The sequence below is a fragment of the Carlito syrichta genome, unplaced genomic scaffold, assembly GCF_000164805.1.
Source record: "Carlito syrichta isolate Samal-C Ts95f unplaced genomic scaffold, Tarsius_syrichta-2.0.1 Scaffold308910, whole genome shotgun sequence".
Classification (NCBI taxonomy): domain Eukaryota; kingdom Metazoa; phylum Chordata; class Mammalia; order Primates; family Tarsiidae; genus Carlito; species Carlito syrichta.
The window spans coordinates 32,944-52,782 of NW_007253006.1; the positions used below are offsets into that span (position 1 = coordinate 32,944).

The 19,839-nt window shown below is 38.3% G+C and overlaps 1 protein-coding gene and 1 pseudogene across 1 annotated transcript in view; both read right to left on the reverse strand.

The window, feature by feature from the left end:
- Positions 1–14,043: 14,043 nt before the first annotated feature.
- LOC103268798 lies at positions 14,044–14,637 on the reverse strand (annotated as a pseudogene).
- A 4,307-nt stretch (positions 14,638–18,944) lies between these two features.
- CTSC (cathepsin C) overlaps positions 18,945–19,839 on the reverse strand; it is a 46,700-nt gene continuing 45,805 nt past the window's right edge. The window contains exon 7 of the mRNA XM_008066390.2: positions 18,945–19,817. Coding sequence (XP_008064581.1) covers positions 19,315–19,817 — 503 coding nt within the window. The 3' untranslated portion in view covers positions 18,945–19,314. The remainder of the gene's footprint in view (positions 19,818–19,839) is intronic.

A 19,839-nucleotide genomic window follows, 5' to 3' on the forward strand; every position in this document is an offset into this window, starting at 1 on the left:
AAAAAATGCTTCAAGCCGGGCTCGGTGGCTCAGCCTGTAATCCCGCGCCTTTGGGAGGCTGAGGTGAGTGGATTGCCTGAGCCCGCGGGTTCGAGACCCGCTTGGGCAGCGAGGCTTCATCTCTACAATAAATCAAAAAATCAGCCGGGCGTGGTAGCGCATGCCTGTAATTCCGGCTACTTGGAAGGCTGAGGCGGAAGGATCGCCAGAGCCCAGCAGGCGAGGCTGCAGTGGCCGGGAGCGGCCACTTCACTCCAGTCTGGGTGACAGAGTGAGACTCCAACTCAAAAAAAAAAAAAAAAAAAAAAAACGACTGAAGGGAAGTGATATTGGATAGAGACTTAGCACTACAGGAAGGAATAAAGAGCATCAAAAAGAAGTTTTGCCAGTGAATATAAAAACCCCCTTTTAAAGTATTTCTATTTTTATACATATACATCATTAAATCATTACTTAAAGCAATATCTATAATGAAGAAATATGGGGTTTGCAATGTGAATTCATAATGTAAGTAAAATATATGCTTTAAAATGTTAACAAAAACAAAAATTGTGGAGGTAGTAATTGAAAATAAACTGTTGTAAAATTCTTAAAGTAATAGACTATGTTTTACATAGAGTGTGATAAGCCAATACACATATGTCAATCTCTAAAGTCATCTTTTAAATACACAGACAAATGAATTACTAAAAAATAAATAGAGAGATAAAATAGAGCACTCAATAATATTTAGTTCATCCAAAGCAGGCAGAAAAGAAGGAATAGAGAGACATAGAGCACATAGATACATAGAAATTAAATACCAGAATGGTATTTGGATGCATTTACATTTAAATACAACCATTTCAGTAACTACATTACATGTAGATGAATTCAACACTTCTACACAATTCAGAGATTGTCAATTATACTACAAAGCTATAGTAACCAAAACAGCATGGTGCTGGCATAGAAAATAGACACATAGATCAAAGAAACAAAATAGAGACCCCTGAAATAAAGTCAAATATCTACAACCAACTATTATTTTTAAAAGGTGACCAAAAAATGCTGAAGAAGACAACATTTTCAGTAAATGATGCTGGGAAAATTGGATTGCCATATGCAGAAGAATGAAACTTGACCTCTGTCTCTCACCATATATAGAAATTAACTCAAGAGGGTTAAAAGAATTTAAATGTAAGACCTGAAACTATTAAATTACTAGAAGGAAACCTAGGAAAAACTCTTCTAGATATTGGTACGGGCAAAATATTTATGATTAAACACGTCAAAAGCAAATGCAACAAACACATAAATAGACGAATGAGACTTAAACTAAAAAGCTACTGCACAGCAAAATAAACAATTAACAGAATAAATAACCTACAAATGGAAGAAAATATTTGCAAGCTAAATATCCACAATCTATAGGGAGTTTTAACAACTCAACAAACAAAAACAAATAACCGACAAAAAGTAGACAGTAGACTGTCTTTTGAAAGACAGTCATCTTTCAAAAGAAGTCATACAGGTAGCCAATAAATATATGAAAAAATGCTCAACATCACTAATCATTAGAGGAATTTAAATTAAAAACAGGAGGAGAATCAACATTGTTAAGATGTTCATCCTACCCAAGGCAATCCATAGATTTAAGGCAATACTCATTAAATTACCAGCAGCTTTCTACTTTGACCTGAAAATGACAATACAGGAATTCATATGGAAACAGAAACAATCATGAATAGTCAAAACAATCCTCAGCAAAAAAAAAAAAGTGGGAGGTATCACACTCTCAGACTTTAACTTCCAGACTTTAAACTTTATTATACATCTACAATAATCAAAACAGCCTGGTATTGGTACAAGAATAGGGATATAGACCAATGGAAAAGGATAGAGATTCTGAAAGCAAAATCTCAATTTCTCAACCAACTCACCATCAAACACTGGGGAGAGAAGAACCTATTCAGTAAATGGTGCTAGGAAACCTGGCAGACCACCTACAGAAGATTAAAACAAGACCCCTACCTATCATCATACACAAAAGTCAACTCTAAAGGGATCAGAGATCTAAATGTAACCTCACTATAAGAACCTTAGAAAATGCAGGAGACTCCCTTATGGAAATTGGAACTGGCAACGAATTCCTGATCAAAACCACAAGTGCCCATGCTATAAGAGATAAGATAGACAAGTGGGACCTTATCAAATTGACAAGTTTCTGCAAAGTCAGCGAAACCATCAAGAGAGTAGGAGACCTCCCAGAGACTGGGAAAAAATATTGGCCAAATGTATATCTGACAAAGGTCTAATAACTAGGATATACAAGGAACTCAAAAGTGCTGAAAAGAAAAAAAAAATAGCCCCATTACAAAGTGGGCAAAAGATATGAATAGACACTTCTCAAAAGAAAACGTACAAGTAGCCAACAGATACAGGGAACAATGCTCAGCCTCACTAGTCATCAAATAAATGCAAATTAAAACCACACTGCTATAACCACTAAATCCAGTCAGGATGACAATCATCAATAACTCAAAAAACAACAGATGCTGGAGAGGATGTGGCAAAAAGGGAACACTTCTACATTGTTGGTGGGAGTGTAAACTAGTACAACTTCTGTGGAAAACAGGGTGGTGATTCCTAAAAGATCTAAAAATCGACTTTCCATATGACCCCACTATCCCCCTTTTGGGAATATACCTGGAGGAACTCAAATCACTCTATGAAAAAGATACCTGCACACACAAGTTTACTGCAACATTATTCACAATAGCAAAAACATGGAAACAACCGTACTGCTCATCAAAAGACAACTAGATTTTAAAAAATTTGATACATATGCATGATGGAATATTATGCAGCCATAAAGAGGGACATAATCATGAACTTTGCAGCAACTTGGATGTACTGAGAGTCCATAATATTGAGTGATCTATCACAGAAACAAAGAACTGAGTACCACATATTCTCACACATAAGTGGACTTTGAAAAATTATTATAAGACTATAAGAAAGGGATTGGCAGTAGTGGGAAATGCCAGGGGAGGGAGGAGTGGGAGTGGTAGTAGTGGGAAACTACCAGGGGAAAGAGTGGCACACCTCACCAACAAGGGTATCTACATAATGACCATTTGTATACCTGACCCTGAATTGTACCCCACATCTTTAAAAATAAAAATTAAAAAAATACACAATAGGCCGGGCTCGGTGACTCAGCCTGTAATCCCAGCACTTTGGGAGGCCGAGGCAAGTGGATTGCCTGAGCCCGTAGGTTCAAGATCCGCCTGGGCAACTTGGGGAGACCTCGTCTTCACAATAAATCAAAAATTAGTGCATGCCTGTAGTTCTGGCTACTTGGAATACTGAGGCAAAAGGATCGCTGGAGCCCAGAAGGTCAAGGCTGCGGTGCCTGGGAGTATGCCACTGCACTCCAGCCTAGGCAACGGAGTGAGACTCCAACTCAAAAAAAAAAAAAAAAAACACACACACTAATGCACCATCTTATACCAGTTAGAATAGCCATTATTAACAAGTCAAAAACATTAGTTATTGGTGAAGATGGGAGAAAAGGGGTCACATATACACTGTTGTTGGAAATACAAATTAGTATAACGTCTATGAAAAACAGGATAAAGATTTCTTAAAGAGCTAAAAATAGAACTATCATTTGATCCTGCAATTTCACTACTGGGTATCTACTCAAAGGAAAACAAGTCATTATATTAAAAAGACACCTTCACTTGTATGTTCATCACAGCACTATTCACAGTAGCAAAGTCATGGAACCAACCTAAATGTCCATCAATGGAAATTGGATAAAGAAAATGTGTTATACATTAGCTAGTTAATTAATTCAGATTTCAGCTTGTGCAGAACTGTGGAGTAAGTCTTATAGACAGAAAACTAGCTTTTCTTTAAAAAAAAAAAGTTATTCTGATAATGGCAAATAGAAAAATCTGAAGATAAATTTTTTAAAATGCAAAAAAGTGTTATATATACATAGCATGGAATACTACTCAGCCATAAAAAAATGAAATCATGTATTTTACAGCAACAAAGATGGAGCTGGAGGCCATTATTTTAAGTGAAATAACTCAGTAACAGAAAGTCAAATACTGCATGTTCTCACTTATAAGTAGAAACTAAAGAATGAGTACACATGGACCTGCAGAATGGAATAATAGACACTGATGACTCCAAAAAGTAGGTGGATGGGAGGGAGGTGAAAGATGAAAGCTTACCTGTTGGGTACAGTGTACATTGTTTTGGTGATGGATACATTATAAGCCCAAGCTCACCGCTGAGCAATAGCTCCATGTAACAAAACTGTACTTGTACCCTCTAAATCTATAAAAAGAAGAGAAATAGAAAAAAAAAGTCTTATGTGTCTACAAGGGAATGCAACTCAGTCATAATAAAGAACGAATTCATGTATTTTTCTAGCAATGTGGAGAACAAGGGGCCATTATTTTAAGTGAAAACTCAGAAATAGACAAATACTGAACGTTCTTTCTCATAAATGGGAGTTAAACTTTGTGTACACATGGAGACAGAGTGTGAAATGTACGTACTAGAGACTCAGAAGGGTGGAGAGGAGGTGAATGATGATACATTACTTAATGTATAAAATGTACAATGTTTGGGTGATGGATAATCTAAAAGCCCAGACCTCACCACTATGCAATATATCCATGTAACAAAACTGCACTTGTAACCCTTAAATTTATACAAATTTAAAAACAGACAAATAAAAGCCACCTACCTGATGACACTTTGCTAGAAGAATCAGTTAGCCTTCTCCCTCTCCACATCACTATATCCCTAATATAACATCTTCTAGTTGCATTTCTTTGCTCATGTCATGTTTTATTGGCCCCTATTTTCTACTATTCACTGAAAAGCATCCATGTATTTTTCTGTTTATTACAAACCTAATATTATTATATTAAATTCATTAAAGTTTACAATCTCATTAGGGGAACATGCTACAGAAACAGTAAGTATTAAATTATTTGGTAAGGATTCTATAGAAATTTGAGGGAGAAAAAATCAGAAAAGGATAAAGGTAAAACTTACCCATGGTTTGAGGATACTTTCGGTCGCCTAACTAATTTCACTGTTTTTAGTCTTTTTTCACTGTTTTTAGTCTTGTGCTTCTTCTTAAACTTTCCTTAACAACAAATACTATTACCAAAGTAAAGATCTGGTTATATTATTTGCAAAAAGTTCTTCTCCCCACTCACTCCATCCTCATTAGCAGGTGGGTTTATTTATTTTTACTAAAATCTTATATTTGTGGGATTAAACCCAGACCCAAAGCTGCAGCTTCTCCTTGATCCCAGAAGCTTGAACACCCTCCTGGTTTGAACTACAGTTTCCCCACAGAACTGGGCCCATTTTCCTGGGTCTAGATATTGTGCTTCGCTGTTATTTTGCTGGATCCTGATCCTCTGCCTACCCACATCACCCAGGCACTTACTAATGGAATCTTTAGTTAAAACTTAGAACCATGTTACTGCCTCCACCTGTGCCCAAGACTCCAGCAGCCCTGTTCCATCAACTTAGAGGATGCCCACTTTAAATATCTATGCTCCCTGGATCACATTACTATATCTCAATGGAATCCTTAAATGGAACTGCTACTTCCTTTTATTCCACATAACTCACATGCTTAGGTTTATAACACTGTTTCATCTGACTTCTCCCCTTCCAACGTGTAATCTCCCTTCTCCAAGAAAAAGAATGGAATAAAGGAAGCAATAAGTGCAAGACTGAGTTAAGACAGAATGATGATAAAATTGAAAGACAGTGAGGTAATGTTATTGGCTTTCAACATAAAGAAGAGAGATCATATTTCTTCCTCTCTGGTAACAAAGACTGCATTTGGAGGTCCCAGAACGTTCAGTGACACGGGACTATGGGTTAGAGAATGATCAATTTCCTGAGGCAGGGAATCATAGTTAACAAACATTTTTCAGGAAAGTGGAAGATGGGTGAAGCTAACTATGGCACCAGGACATATCTACTTATAGGCATATTTGTAAATAACCAAGAACACATTTGTTTTAAAACAATAGATAAATCACAGGTAGATAATTACTTTCAAGAAGTATATAAAAGTGCTAATGATAAAGAAGGTATAAATAATTCTCCAAGTTATTTTTGGTTAAGAGTGTTGTATAATTTGCTGTCAGGAAGAATTACTAACTCAAGGTCTACTACATTGTATTTCAGAAAATATAAATTGAAAATAATGTGACATAATAGAAAGAAAATAGGTTTAAAGCTAGGGCCATGGTTTAAAGCATTCGTTCTTCTAAATACTCTGAGCCAGGTTTCTAGTCTCACTGAATCTCAATTTTTATATCCATAAAGGGGGCTTTTAAAATCTGTTCTATATAATAGATTGTTTTAAAGAAAAATATAAATAATATACTACCATTCAAAAGGTCATTGTTTTACCTATTATCATGGCCATTGGGATAGGCACAGTGTCTCAATACCAGTTTAATATAATGTCTTATATTTGACATGTAAATGGCCATTAAGTGTCTTCAATCCTTCTTCAACTAAATAGGAAATTTGAAGATCAGCTTTTGAGGCCAGAGTTTTGGGCAGAGGCCAGGATAATTCAGCTGCCAGCTACAAAGTACCACAGCAAGTGCCAAAAACACTACTCATTTTTGAATGGGAAAATGTATCTGCCAAACCCGGTCTTAGGGGATTTTTTAGTTATTTCCCATATGTTCCTATAAAAAGGTCACTTTTTACATATCACTTTTTAATGGAGCTGTCAGAATAACAAGTTTCAACTGTTTTCCAAGCCTAGGAAATTGATCCAGTTAAAATGAATGTGAGGATGGGAGTATTTTTAGGCAATCCAGTGACTTATGCCTTGAAATCATGGACAGCACAGATTGACATAAGCATAGTTGACTGACCTCCAGTTTATATAGTTGGACCATCTGCTTCTGTTTGGGCAGCTTCCAGACAAACATTCATGTCTGTTGGCTGCTTGTATGTCTTCTTTTGAGAAGTGTCTGTTCATGTTCTTTGCCCACTTTAAAAATTTTTTTAATTTTAATTTTAATTTAATTTTTGGAGTCAGAGCCTCACTTTGTCACCCAGGCTGGAATACAGTGGCACACTCACAGCCACCTCGGCCTCAACCTGCTGGGCTGAGGTGATCCTTCCGCCTCAGCCTTCCAAGTAGCTGGAACTACAGGCATGTACCACCATACCCGGTTACTTTTTTGATTTTATTAAAGAGACGAGGTCTTGCCGTGTTACTCAGGCTGGTCTCGAACCCCTGGGCTCAGCCACTCCTCTCACCTCGTGGCAACACCACCTTCTGGGGGTGATAGTCGGTGCAACATCTGAAATATTTGATAACCAGTCTTGTTGCAACTGGTTAGGAAATACCATTTTCACTCTTAGTTATCCCCACACCACGGCCAGATTAGAAAAAGGAGAAGGCTTATTGAAGCAGAACACAAAATCTCTAAATTTCAAGCCACTAGAATCTCATCTGGTCTGGGGAGGAATTAGAGCTCTGAATTAATTTTGCAAGTCCTTGTCTCTGTCAGAAAGAAGGGGCAACATTTTCCTGTTCTGTGGGCTAGCAGAGGCCCCGAGAGAGAGACTGAAATGTTAGTGTAAATAGGTCTGAGTCTCTCAGAACTGGCATCAAACTTCTAATACATAAAAATGCCTGGAAAGTTATACCATAGGACTGAAAGATCTTCAAGGGAATCAGCCTTCCAAAAAATAATGTTTTAAAAAACAATTGAGGCTGGGCACAGTGACTCAATAATCCCAACACTTTGGGCATCCAAAGTAGGAGAATTGCTCAAGCTCAAGGGTTTGAGACCATCCTGGACAACATAGGAAGACCTCATCTCCTAATAACAAAAATTAGCTGGGCATGGTGTCATGTACTTGTAGTCTTAGTACTTAGAAGATTGAGGCAGAAGGATTGCCTGAGCCCATGAGGTTGAGGCTGCTGTGAGGCTTCATATTTAAAATGTCACACTAAACCCCTATATCCTTTTAATTCTTGCTTATGTTACTTTTTCTTCTTTTTTTCTGAGGTCTTTTTTTTATTTTAAAGATGTGGGGTACAAACAAGATTAGGTATTCAAATGGGCATCAAAGAGATAAACTTTGGGCCTCCCTTTGGTCCCCACTTTGCCTGGTTTGAGATCAGGTACTCTTACTGATGTTGTTAAACCCCTATATCCTACCAAATATTTTGCATATTATAAAATAGAAAGCTATATCCCTCACAACTATGTCACTCAATTTCCATGCAACCAAGAAAGTTTTTCCTGAGTTTAAACTTTTATAGCCTGCATCCTGAAGACCACAGTTTATTGAAGATGCATGTACAGAATGACGAGCCTTATCCACCTTGAAATATTTCTGAGCTATAGAAAGCCAGTTAAAAATGTTAAGTGCCTGTATGACTGTATTGATGTGGTGAGGACAGGAGGGCAAGGCTGCAAGTGGGAAGGTCGGTTCAGGAAGGTATGTTGGGAGGCTATAACAGTGACATGAGCTGCAGATCACAATTGCTTAAGACAGATGTGTGGGGAAACTGTTATGATAGGTATTTACACATTATAATTAATAACAGAGCCGGGCTCCGTGGCTCAGTCCGTAATCCCATGCCTTTGGGAGGCTGAGGTAAGTGGATTGCCTGAGCCCACGGGTTCGAGACCCGCCTGGGCAGCGAGACCTCATCTCTGCAATAAATCAAAAAATCAGCCGGGCATGGTAGCGCACGCCTGTAGTTCCGGCTACTTGGAAGGCTGAGGCAGAAGGATCGCCGGAGCCCAGCAGGTCGAGGCTGTGGTGGCCGGGAGCGGCCACTGCACTCCAGTCTGGGCGATAGAGTGAGACTCCAATTCAAAAAAAAAAAAAAGAATTAATAAGAGGTCATGATTAATTGAATGTTGGGGGTGAGGAAAAAGAATAAATATCATATCTAGGTTCCTGATTTTAAAAATTTGGCAAATGGTAATGCCATTAACTAAAAGGATGGAAGTGTGCTTTCTTTAGGGATAGAAAAATAATGTGTTCAGATTTGTGCATATTGCAGTGACAAATGGGAATTGTACACTGATGTGCAAGTAGAGAGTGAGATATCTGGTTTAGAGTTATGGTAGACAGCCTCTATGATGGCTCCCAAGGAGCTTCACTTCCTGGTATTTAGGCTTTATGTAATACCATCACCTTGAGTAATTTGCTTCTCACCAATAGAATATGGAAACACTGAGAAGGTGTCATATTCATGATTAGGTTTTAAAAAAGTTATAATCTTGTCTTGTTAGCATACTCTCTATTGCTTTCACAGCTTGCTCACTTTGATGAAGCAATCTGTCATGTTGGAGAGGTCCACGAGGCAAGGCACTGAGAGTGGCCTCTGGTCAACAGACACCAAGAAACTGCCAATTTAAAATAATCAAACAGGTGAAAACCAAGTTTAAAGAGAGGTTATCCAAGCACAAAAGTTGAGGACTTATCTGAGGACACACTTCCAAGTTGCCTTGGGGAGTACTCTGAAGAACAGAGTTGCTCAAGTTTTTAAAGAAAAAAAAAAGGACAAATCAGGAGAGGAGGCAATTATAAAAGTCGTTCATCAGAAGTTCTCAGTGGTTTGAAGAAATAGTGTTGTGTTGGTTATGCATTATAAAACTACAGAGTGCATGAAATTGTATGGCAACTTGGTGTCAGTCAAGAGCTTGCATAGCAAGTGCCTTCAAAAGATCATTATTTAGTTCAAGGAGGAGTAAAAAATGACCGTTGTTAATTTCAAATGCCTTTCTGGGCCTGATAATTTAAAGGGGCTCTTGTTCCTCAGATTAAAAATGGATGTTTCTTTCTCAGAACTGAGACATTTAATCCCAGCTCCTGAAAGGAACTAAACTGAATCTATAAACTCTGAGTTAGTCTTTTCCAGGTGAGCCTGCAGGTGAGAACGTAGACTGTGGACTGACACCTTGATTGCAGCCTTGTGAGACCAGGAAGCAAAGAATTCTATGAAACTGTGCCTGGATTTCTGACCCACATAAACTAAAAGATAACAAATATGTATTGCCTTAAACCACTAACATTTTGAATAATTTGTTAGGCCATAATAGATAACTAGTGCAGGAGCTCTGGAGATGAGGCTAGATTTGAGACTCACCAGCACATGGGTGATGCATACTAAGGATGAATATGCTCACTGAGAAACAATGTGCAGGGATCAGGGAGGGGAATTGACACAGAACTGCAGGAAATAGTCAAACTTAAGGGATAGACCAGAAACCAAAAAGAAAAATGGGAAGAAATAGAGACAGGAAATCCAGAAATCACAAGGTTAAGGAAGATGTGACCAAATACCAAATGCTGAAAGACTGAAAACTGCTTTCAGCAACACAGTAGAATTTGCTTACCTTAACATGAACAACTTCAAAGAACTGACTGGAAAAATGCAGATTTCAATTGATTAAGGGAAAATGCAAAGTAAGGAGGTAAAAGAGATCATGTTGAAGATGTTTAGATGTTGAGAGAAGAAAAGAGTAATAAGAGAAAGCTCGTGGACTATTTAAAAGACTTGAGTATATTTATGTGTTGAGGCCTTCTCGGTCATGCAACCCGTGATTACTTTTTCTTTATTTATAGCATAGTTGTTATTCATAACAAAAACAACAAAGAAAATAGCTGGCTTAGCCATTCATAATCCTCCTGACCTTTTGAAAGCACTTGCATGTCCATTTTGCATTTTGCATAACAAAACACAGCATCATTTTCCCACATGTAACAAATATATCTTAAGGCTGTTATGTCAGTGGCATGGTGATTTTTAATAGTGTATAATATATTGTGAAACTTGTGTACTATAAATGATCTATTTCTTATTTGTTGGACCTCTAGGTTGTTTCCAACTTTTCATAACTGTAAATAATGTTGTGATTAAATGAACAAAGCTGCTCAAAAACAAAAACAGAAAGCCTTCCCCTAAGCATGTGTTCTGGATGCCTGCCAAAGCCAGCACTCTTCATGCTAAAGGACTTTGAACTGAATTCAATAAAAATCCATGCAAAAACTGCTGGGTATTCTTCTTTTTTATTTTTTATTATCCCAACTTTAAAAACCTGGCAGGTGAGTAGTTCAAATACACAGAAAGAGACTACTGAGGGCCCAGATTGCCTTTAAACTTTCTGTGAAACCAAATGCATACTGTGAACTCATTCTGAATTGATGTCTTTTGACCAACATCCTAAGGTACATAAAATGTATCAGAGAGGGCCTCACTATGCTTTCTTATTTATTTATCTATTTATTTACTTACTTAGGAAGAGATGTTGCTGTTCTTAATACCTCCCTTGCTTACTCACAAACAAAATAATACGCTCTCTCAAGGGCTGCATGTACTGCCAAAAAAAAAATAAAAAATCTTACATTTGACCCTATAGCAATTGTTGCCAATCAGCTAAACATTAGGTTTGCCAAATTCATCCTAAGAATCGTTATCACATTTCTGGTAAGGCACTTCTTGAAAGGAGAAGCTTGTACTGCTTTTTTAATGGTCAGCTGAAATTCAACCTGTTTAAAATGAGCTTATCATGCTTTGCTTACTACCTCCCTCCTGACTTAAGTTCTATCCATGAGACCACCCTTCTTTTACTTATTTTAGTTTAAGATGCTGAAGGTGTCTTCCTATCTCTTGGGGTTTGTGCAAATGTGATAATTACCTACAAAAATTAAAGAATAATAAAAGGAACCAAGACCTGAAAAATCAGCACATTCCTGGGGAAAGCACAGGAAGTATAGATAAAAGTATAGAATAGTTAAGAGCTGTGGTGCTAGAACAAAGAGACCTGGATTCAAATCCTAAGAAAATGGATGAGCTCTGTGATTTAGGGCAAGCCGCTTAACTGGTATTATTCTTTATGTGTAAAATAAAATCTATGCAAGGAACTGAATGAGATATAACATGCAAGGTGCTGACCATACCACCTGGCACAAAGTAAGACCTTGATAAATGGGAGCTATTATTATAATTATTACCAAGAAAGACAGAAGAAAAATAGTTCTGTGAAAAATAAAGTATAATTTGACTGTTGGAAGCATGCACTGGGCAAAGCTGCTGCAGTGGGCAGTCGAGGTAAGGAGGCAGCAGCCAGCTTCAAGTGGAGGGCCTGGGAGAAGGCAATGATGTTGCTCCTAAGGGCAGAGTGATGAGGAATTCAGCCACTGCACAAAATGCACAGATTCCTGAAAGTAGGAAGTGGGCATCAGAATAAAGCTCTCCATTGGTATGAGGGTAGTTACCAGATGGGGTTTTATTGGTCAGAGTTTTGTCTAGAGATGACTATAGCATAAGAGTCTGTCTCAACCCCAGAGAGACCAAAACTGAAGACTGGGACTGAGAGACTCACTAAGGCTCAGGGAACAAAAATAGGGTCTGATCCCAAATGAAATTCTGACTCCAAGCTGAGTTATCTAACTGGTACAGCCCCTTGAGTTCACTTGTCAAACCTTTTGAAGGTTCATCCCAGCCTATAACTGAAAGAAAATAGTAAAAATATCTGTATTTTGGAATGGCTGCTGGCTGGGGAAAAATTGTTTATACACACTAAAGTTTATTTTAGCTGCACTGGGACTTATAGGTTTCCAAGAGTGTGCTGACATTTTATGCAAAATGCAGGGTGAGTATGTGCGTTTTTCTGGGAAAGGGATCCATAGTTTTCATCAGTCTCAAAAGGGCCCAATGCCCAGCAGAGGTGAAGGATCAATGCTTTAAACAAATGCTCTTAAATAAAAATATTACAGTCTAGTTCTGCATGAGGAATAAGGAAAAAAGAAAAGGATACAATCTACCTCTTTCTTTCATATCCTTACCTTTACTAAATGCTTGGTGAGTAGAATGCTGTATTCGCCTTCTGTGGCAGAATTTTCCCACACACATGAGCCTCTGATTATCACCATAACTTCCCATCTACTCTCCTCACTCCTTCTTAGAAGGGTTCATCACAATTTCTGGCTCATTAATAAAAATCCCATTCTTATAAATTATGGCTATGCATTTATTTAATAAATGATATACCTTTTATAATCATGGCAGTGAATTCCTACTGCATGGGAACTACTGCCCAATGGAGTCAATTTGTCACCTTCAAACTGAAATAAAATGTCTTCAACTTCTTGCATCATTTCTGTCTTTCCCCACTCCCTTAGTCTCACATGACTTTCACTACTCCTCTTGCTTTTGCAGAGCTCAGCTCAAGTGTCAAATCCTCTTGAATGCTTCTGGGATCAACCCTCAGGATTCTTTCCTTCCTCCAAGGTACCCAATATTCATTTGGTACTAGGAACAAGTGCAGAGGAGTTAGTATGTTGTAGACCAGGTTTTGTCTTTTATATATATTTTTTTCTTCCAAAATACTTGTATTAGAAAAAAATTTAAAAACAATCAAAAAAGAAAGAAAAGGCACCACAAACCCTGCTTTTTTAAAAAAAATAATAGGGTACAGAGCAGTTTGGTTTCAACTCTATTGCACATGATCCAGTCTGGTTAAAACAGGAAGATGCTGAGACTAGGGTCCTACCAAAGAAGTGGGGTTCAGCCTTGGGAGAAGGAGATCAATACCTCCCACTCCCTCAAGGTGCAAGAGGCAGAGCCTGGGTTTCCATAGCAACCTGGCAGCCCATCCCTGTCATCCTTTGACAGGCTTAGCTCTCATTATCTTCCCCGAGGCCTCAATGGTCACATGGGGAGTGGGAACTGGAGAGAAGTCAGAAGCAATGTGTAAGTGGAAAAGCAGACTCCCAGAAACAGAGTCTTGTTAAGGCATTTGGAACAGATGAATTAATTCAGGAAGACCCACCTTCACAGAAAGCTGGGGTAACCAGGCACACACACACATACAAGACAGTTTGTGGAACCCTGAAATGAGAAGAGAGGAGGCCACAGTCCTTTGTTTACAGTCCCCACCAAAACACAGAGTTGCATCCACGGACCCAACCAACCAAAAAGACATAAGAAAGGATCCCCTCATCAAACTTTTAGGACCCCAGAATGATCTTCATGATGTGCTGTAGTTCATTTCACTCCCAGGACCCTGGGGCACAGAAGAGGTTGTGAGGAGGCTCCAGAGAGGCCAAAGCAGGCTCCTTTTCTACTGCAAATGTCTCAATGTCCAGAAAGACGTCATCTAGACCAGAGTCCTTCAAGTTCCAGGAGCTCAGAGCATCTAGGAAGGTGGGATCAGGTTGGGGTGGCAGTTCATTCTGGAAGCCAGGGGGAGCCACCAGATTCTGACTCAATCTCATCTATGGAGGTTTCCAGCTCTCTGAGGATAGAGCCAATAGTGGCCGATAAAGAGAAATCCTTCTCACCCAGAAAAAGGGGTTTGGGGGCAGGGCAGGGGCAGGAGCTAGGCAATGTGTGGCCTGGAGCTGCTGGAGAGTGCTATGGATCAGGATATGCCTGCAGAGGGTGGCTGCCCAGGAACTTGGGCTATGCTGGACTTTGTCTAGGGAAATGTGGAGCAGGGCTTGCTGGTAGTTCCAAAGGCCTGCTGGACTCCAGTCTGACTTCTCATCCTCTTCCTCCTCCTCTTCCAGATTGGAGTGTTTCCTCTTCAAGCCTCCCTCCATGATGCCCTCAGTTGCCAGGTTTGCAAAGACTACCACCTGGAATACCGGCAGTGTTGCAACCCACCAGTGCTGGAAAGCCAGACCAGGCTTTTTCAACCTCAGCACTATTGACGTTTTAGTCTGGATAATTCTTTAGATGAAAGTTTGTCCTGTGCATTGTAGGCTCTTTAGATGTATACTTGGCTTCTACCAACTTGATAAAGTAACATGCCCCCCTCTCTGCCTCTAGTGTGACAACCCAAATGTCTAAAACGTCCATGTGTCCCCCAGGTGGCAAAATTGCCTTTAGTTGAAAACCACTGTTGAAGTATGATCCCCATGTATCAGGCAATATGCTAGACTCTGTACAGATTTTATTTCATGAACATATAATACTTTCCTATCTTTATCTTCCTTTTAATTCAGTTCACTCACTTTTTAATTTATTTTGTGTTGCATCTTTACCTTTGTATAGCACTTTTGTTTAAAGGTCCATTATATATAACCACGCATTGCTTCTCTTAAACCTGCCACACCTCTTAAAAATAGATATTAGCATTGCCTTTTTAGCAGGCAGACACTGACAACTAGAGATCTCCGTTAAAAAAAAAAAAACTGAACAAAGTCCAAATAACAAATGCTGGAGAAGCAAAGACTCAATATCAGGGAACATTTAATATCTTCATTTCTCGTTATGTAAAAATATATGACATACAGTCACTTTACTGCACTATCAAATGCTAGATCTTATTATTTCTATCTAACTGTACGTTTATACCCATTTACCAATCTCTATTATCTCTCCCAAAACCCTTCTCAGCCTCCATTAATCATCATTCTGCTCTCTACTTCCATGAGATCAACATTTTTAGCTCCCACCTATCAGTGGGAACATGTGATACTTGTCTTTCTGTGCCTGGATTACCTCACTTAACATAGTGACCTCCAGTTTATTTATGTTGCTGCAAATAACAGGATTTCATTTTTATGACTGCGTATTATTCCATTGTGTATATATACCACAATCTATTCACCCATTGGTGGACACATAGGTTGACTCCATATCTTAACTATCATGAATAGTGCTGCAATAAACATGGGTATGCAGGCATCTCTTTGATATACTGATTTCCTTTGTATTTATTTTATTTTATTTTTTGAATAAATTTCCAGTAGTCGAATTTCTGGATCATATGTGAATTCTCTTTTGGTAATAGCCATTTTAACTGGGGTGATACTTCATTGTGGTTTCTATTTCCCTAATAATCAGTAATGTTGAGCATTTCATCATATTCTTTTGGCCATTTGTGTGTCTTTGCTTTTGTTTTTGTTTTTTGCTTTTTTGCTGTTTTGTTTTTGTTTTTTTTTTGCCATAGAGTGTTTTGCTTTATTAATCTGGATAGTAGCCCTTTGTTAGATTAATAGTTTGCAAATACATTCTCCCCTCCTACAAGTCATCTCTTCACTGTTTGCTGTGCTGCAGTTATTTAATTTAATATTGTTCCACTTGTCTATTTTTATTGCTTATGCTATTGAGGTCTCAGCCATAAAATATTTGCCTATTGGTGGGAGTGTAAACTAGTGCAACCTCTGTGGAAAGCAGTGTGGCGATTCCTAAAAATCGACCTCCCATATGACCCCGCAATCCCTCTGCTAGGAATATACCCTGAAGAACTCAAATCACTCTACCAAGAAGATACCTGCAGTCAATATTTTACAGCCTATTTCATTAGGCATAGTAGCTACCTGACCCACCATCAATACACGATTTCAAGTCCAAGCAATTCCTAAAGATTACAATAAGATTTTCTCTGTGGACTTCCTTATGCCAGTATTCCTCTGCAGGCTCTCTTCTCCCTTAAAAAAAAAAAAATCATAAGCTCTTTCTCTGCCCTTTTGTAGTAGGGTAGAGCTTATTTATTTATAGAATACATCTTAGCTGCTTCCCATAGCAAAATATTATTTTGCAATCTGAATTCAAAAGATAGCTTGAGTAATAACTAATATTTATATACTCCTTACTACATGCCAAGCACTGTTTTACATTCTTTGAATATATATGAAAGCATTTAATCCTCAGAGAACTCTATGAAGTAGGTACTCATATCCCTATCCAAATCTGTTCAGTTTCTGAGTTCACTGAGCATGTTTAATGGCCAAGGAAACTGCATTATGATCTTCAGTACTCCTACTAGGGATGGTGAAAAGCCTAAGTTTAAATGGCAAGTAATGTTATAAAAATGCAAATGCAAATCGATTTGGCATCTTTATTGCAACAGCAAGGGTTTAGAAAGGAAGAATTCAGACAGGAAGAGTTATCTATACCATTATCTCCATTTTCACGGAAAAAAACTAAAGCACAGGTAGGTTAAGGAGACTGCCTAAGGTTTCATGACTAATAAGTAGCAGAGCCAGAAACACTATCTGGGCACTGTGGCTCCAGTCAATATTATGTTTGTGCCCAGCTAAACACCATTTTCCTTCGTTGTGGCCTGGAGAGTAATCCCTGCACATTAACCCTGTAGATTTTCTGGAAATATTTTTGGGGAGGTTAGCCAGAGTTCTTATCCCATTTTCTCTGGAGCCCAATTTGTAAACAGACTCTGATTATATGTTCTATTAGCACTGACATAAATAAGTCTTAGATACTGACACTTGCTGCTTTTTGTACAGCTTAACAGTCTAATCTCATGGCATACAGAATCATAATGTTCCATTTAGTCATCATCTTTAATGAAATCCACAACAAAGATGAAACAAGTGATCTTTCTGTCTTGCAGAAATAGGAAAAGCAGACTTCTACAGTAGATAAAGCCAGGTTGAAGTGTAGCATAACTTGAGCCCTTGCTCTGAACACTCTTTCTTGCAGCCTCTGACAATTTAGGGTCTCTTCAAAACACTGCTTGTACTCAATTAATCATGCTTGTAAGATCTGGCTTTCTTGAGACAGTTAGGTTAATACCTGTATTTAACCTTTCAATATTTCCTGAAGTATTTAATGAATGATGCTATGAATTTACTTAAGAGCTCAGTCAGGGCCCTCATGAAATTGTGCAAAATCATGGGTACTCAACATTTTCATAGTTGCTTTCATATATGTATGTCAGTTGATTGCTGTCCAACAAGAAAACCAACAGATAAATTCCTGTTTACAATTAAATAAAATTTTGTCTGTTAAACTGACAACTAGTAACTTTATAAGTTTCAGTGGAAAAAAAATCATGTTTGACTTCAAAACTCTGTTTACATTTTCATATAGTAGCAAGACTGGGCATAAAGTAGGACTAAACTTACATTCAATCAATAAGAGTAACAAAAATATGTATTTCACCAGAGGCCTTCCAGTGGTAAGGGCCCTGGCCATTCCTGTTAGCCAGAGTGTCTGCTTCTGTGTCACTGTGTGATGAGGAGGTCAAAGGTATGTGGCAGCTTCCAGGAGACCCAAGAAGCCACACCATAAACATGGTGCATATTCCTGGAGCTCTTCTTCAGTTCAGGGAGAGTAAAAATTTCATGGTAGTGAACTGCAATGCACAAAATACATGAGCTTAAGATAAATATCTAAAACTAAAAAATGTCAGGGTAAAAATTTCCAAGTATGCAGCTAGTATCCCTCGTGATTATGGATACTCTGGTGAGAAATGCTAACATTCAGAGCCCTAAGATGTTCAAGGAGAGCTGGATTTAGAGGACCAGGATTTAACCATGACTCCGTCACTTACCAACTGTATGACCTTGGCCAAGACACTTGCCCTCTTTCTAATCTTCAGTATATCTATGCAAGGAGATTAAATTTCATAATCACTATGGTCACTTCCAGTTTGAAAAGTCTTGTGGTTCTTGTTTATGTTTTAGAGCTCTACCTAATTCCCCCATCACATCATTTCTAATAAGTGTCATCTGTTTACCCAGCATAGAGGTTTCATGCCACTGTGAAATATCCCCAGGAGATCTCTACAATCTATACAATCTAAACTGTTAAAATCCCACTCGTTAGGCAATTACTGCTCACCTAATGAGGACTAACCAATACTCCCAAATGCAAAATATACATCATAGAAAATAATTTTACCAATATTCAAATTTTATCTATTTTTTTCTTTGTGGTTTCTGGCTCATCAAATATCCAGGGATGATTTTAGGGTTTACTGGGAATTATCTGAACTCGCCCCTGTTGTAACTGTTCATAGCTTTGCTTTGTTTTTAATTGAAATACCCTCACATACTTTTCCTTCTTAAAGGAGTACTTACATAGACAACCTAAGTAAATCTGAGTCAATAGTAAAAAATGCCTGAAACACACCATAAACTCTGTAATACACATTACTTGAACATTTATTTTAAAAATTTAAAAAAATTTTAATAAACATTGTCATATTTTCTTGTGATTTATACAATTTAAAAATAAGTTTGCGCTTTCACATAATTTGTTTTTAAAAAATATCGTATCTGAATTACAAATTGTAAGCAACATCCATTATTTCACAGCTCACCATCTCTCATAACATTATCATTTTACTGAATACATAGAAAAAGGTCAGTGAGTGATTTGATTGGAAGGTATACTACAGTGAAGAGCAGTTTTAAGATAAAAATCTTTGTAGGAATCCATTTGTAAGTCTACATCTCCAGTCTGTGAATAAATGGATGCTCTTTTACAATTGATGATGATCACTATGGAATACTGGGAGGTATGCCCTACAACTTAGGAATTGGTGTGGCCGTCACTGCTATGCTCTCGATTGCACACTCATCAGTTCCCCTGCGGATCCGGAAGTAGCCATTCTCACCCCATTGAGTGCCCCAGCTGTTTTTAACAATCCAGTAATCCAGACCAGAGGTGGCATCAGTGCCATAGCCTGTGAGCAGAACAGCGTGATTAGTCAGCTCAAAGGGGTTGAAAGGATCTCTCAGGCCAGTGTGGTGATAGATCCCCCCTCGGTAGTGGAGAAAGTCATCATAGACTTCAAAAGCAACTGCCATGGGCCCATGCTGGACCAGCTCAAGCTTCATCAGAGCTTCATTGCAGCCCCCATAGAAACCTCCCACATAGTGGTAATCAGAGGAGTAGTAACGAAAACAGTCTTTCTTCATTTTGCATGGAGAATCAGTGCCTGTGTAAGGGAAGCAGGCCTCTTCCACCACCCCGAAATCTTGGGCATACTTTCCTGCAATGAGGTATGGGAAGCCACCTTCACAGCCTGAGGATAAATGACACACATG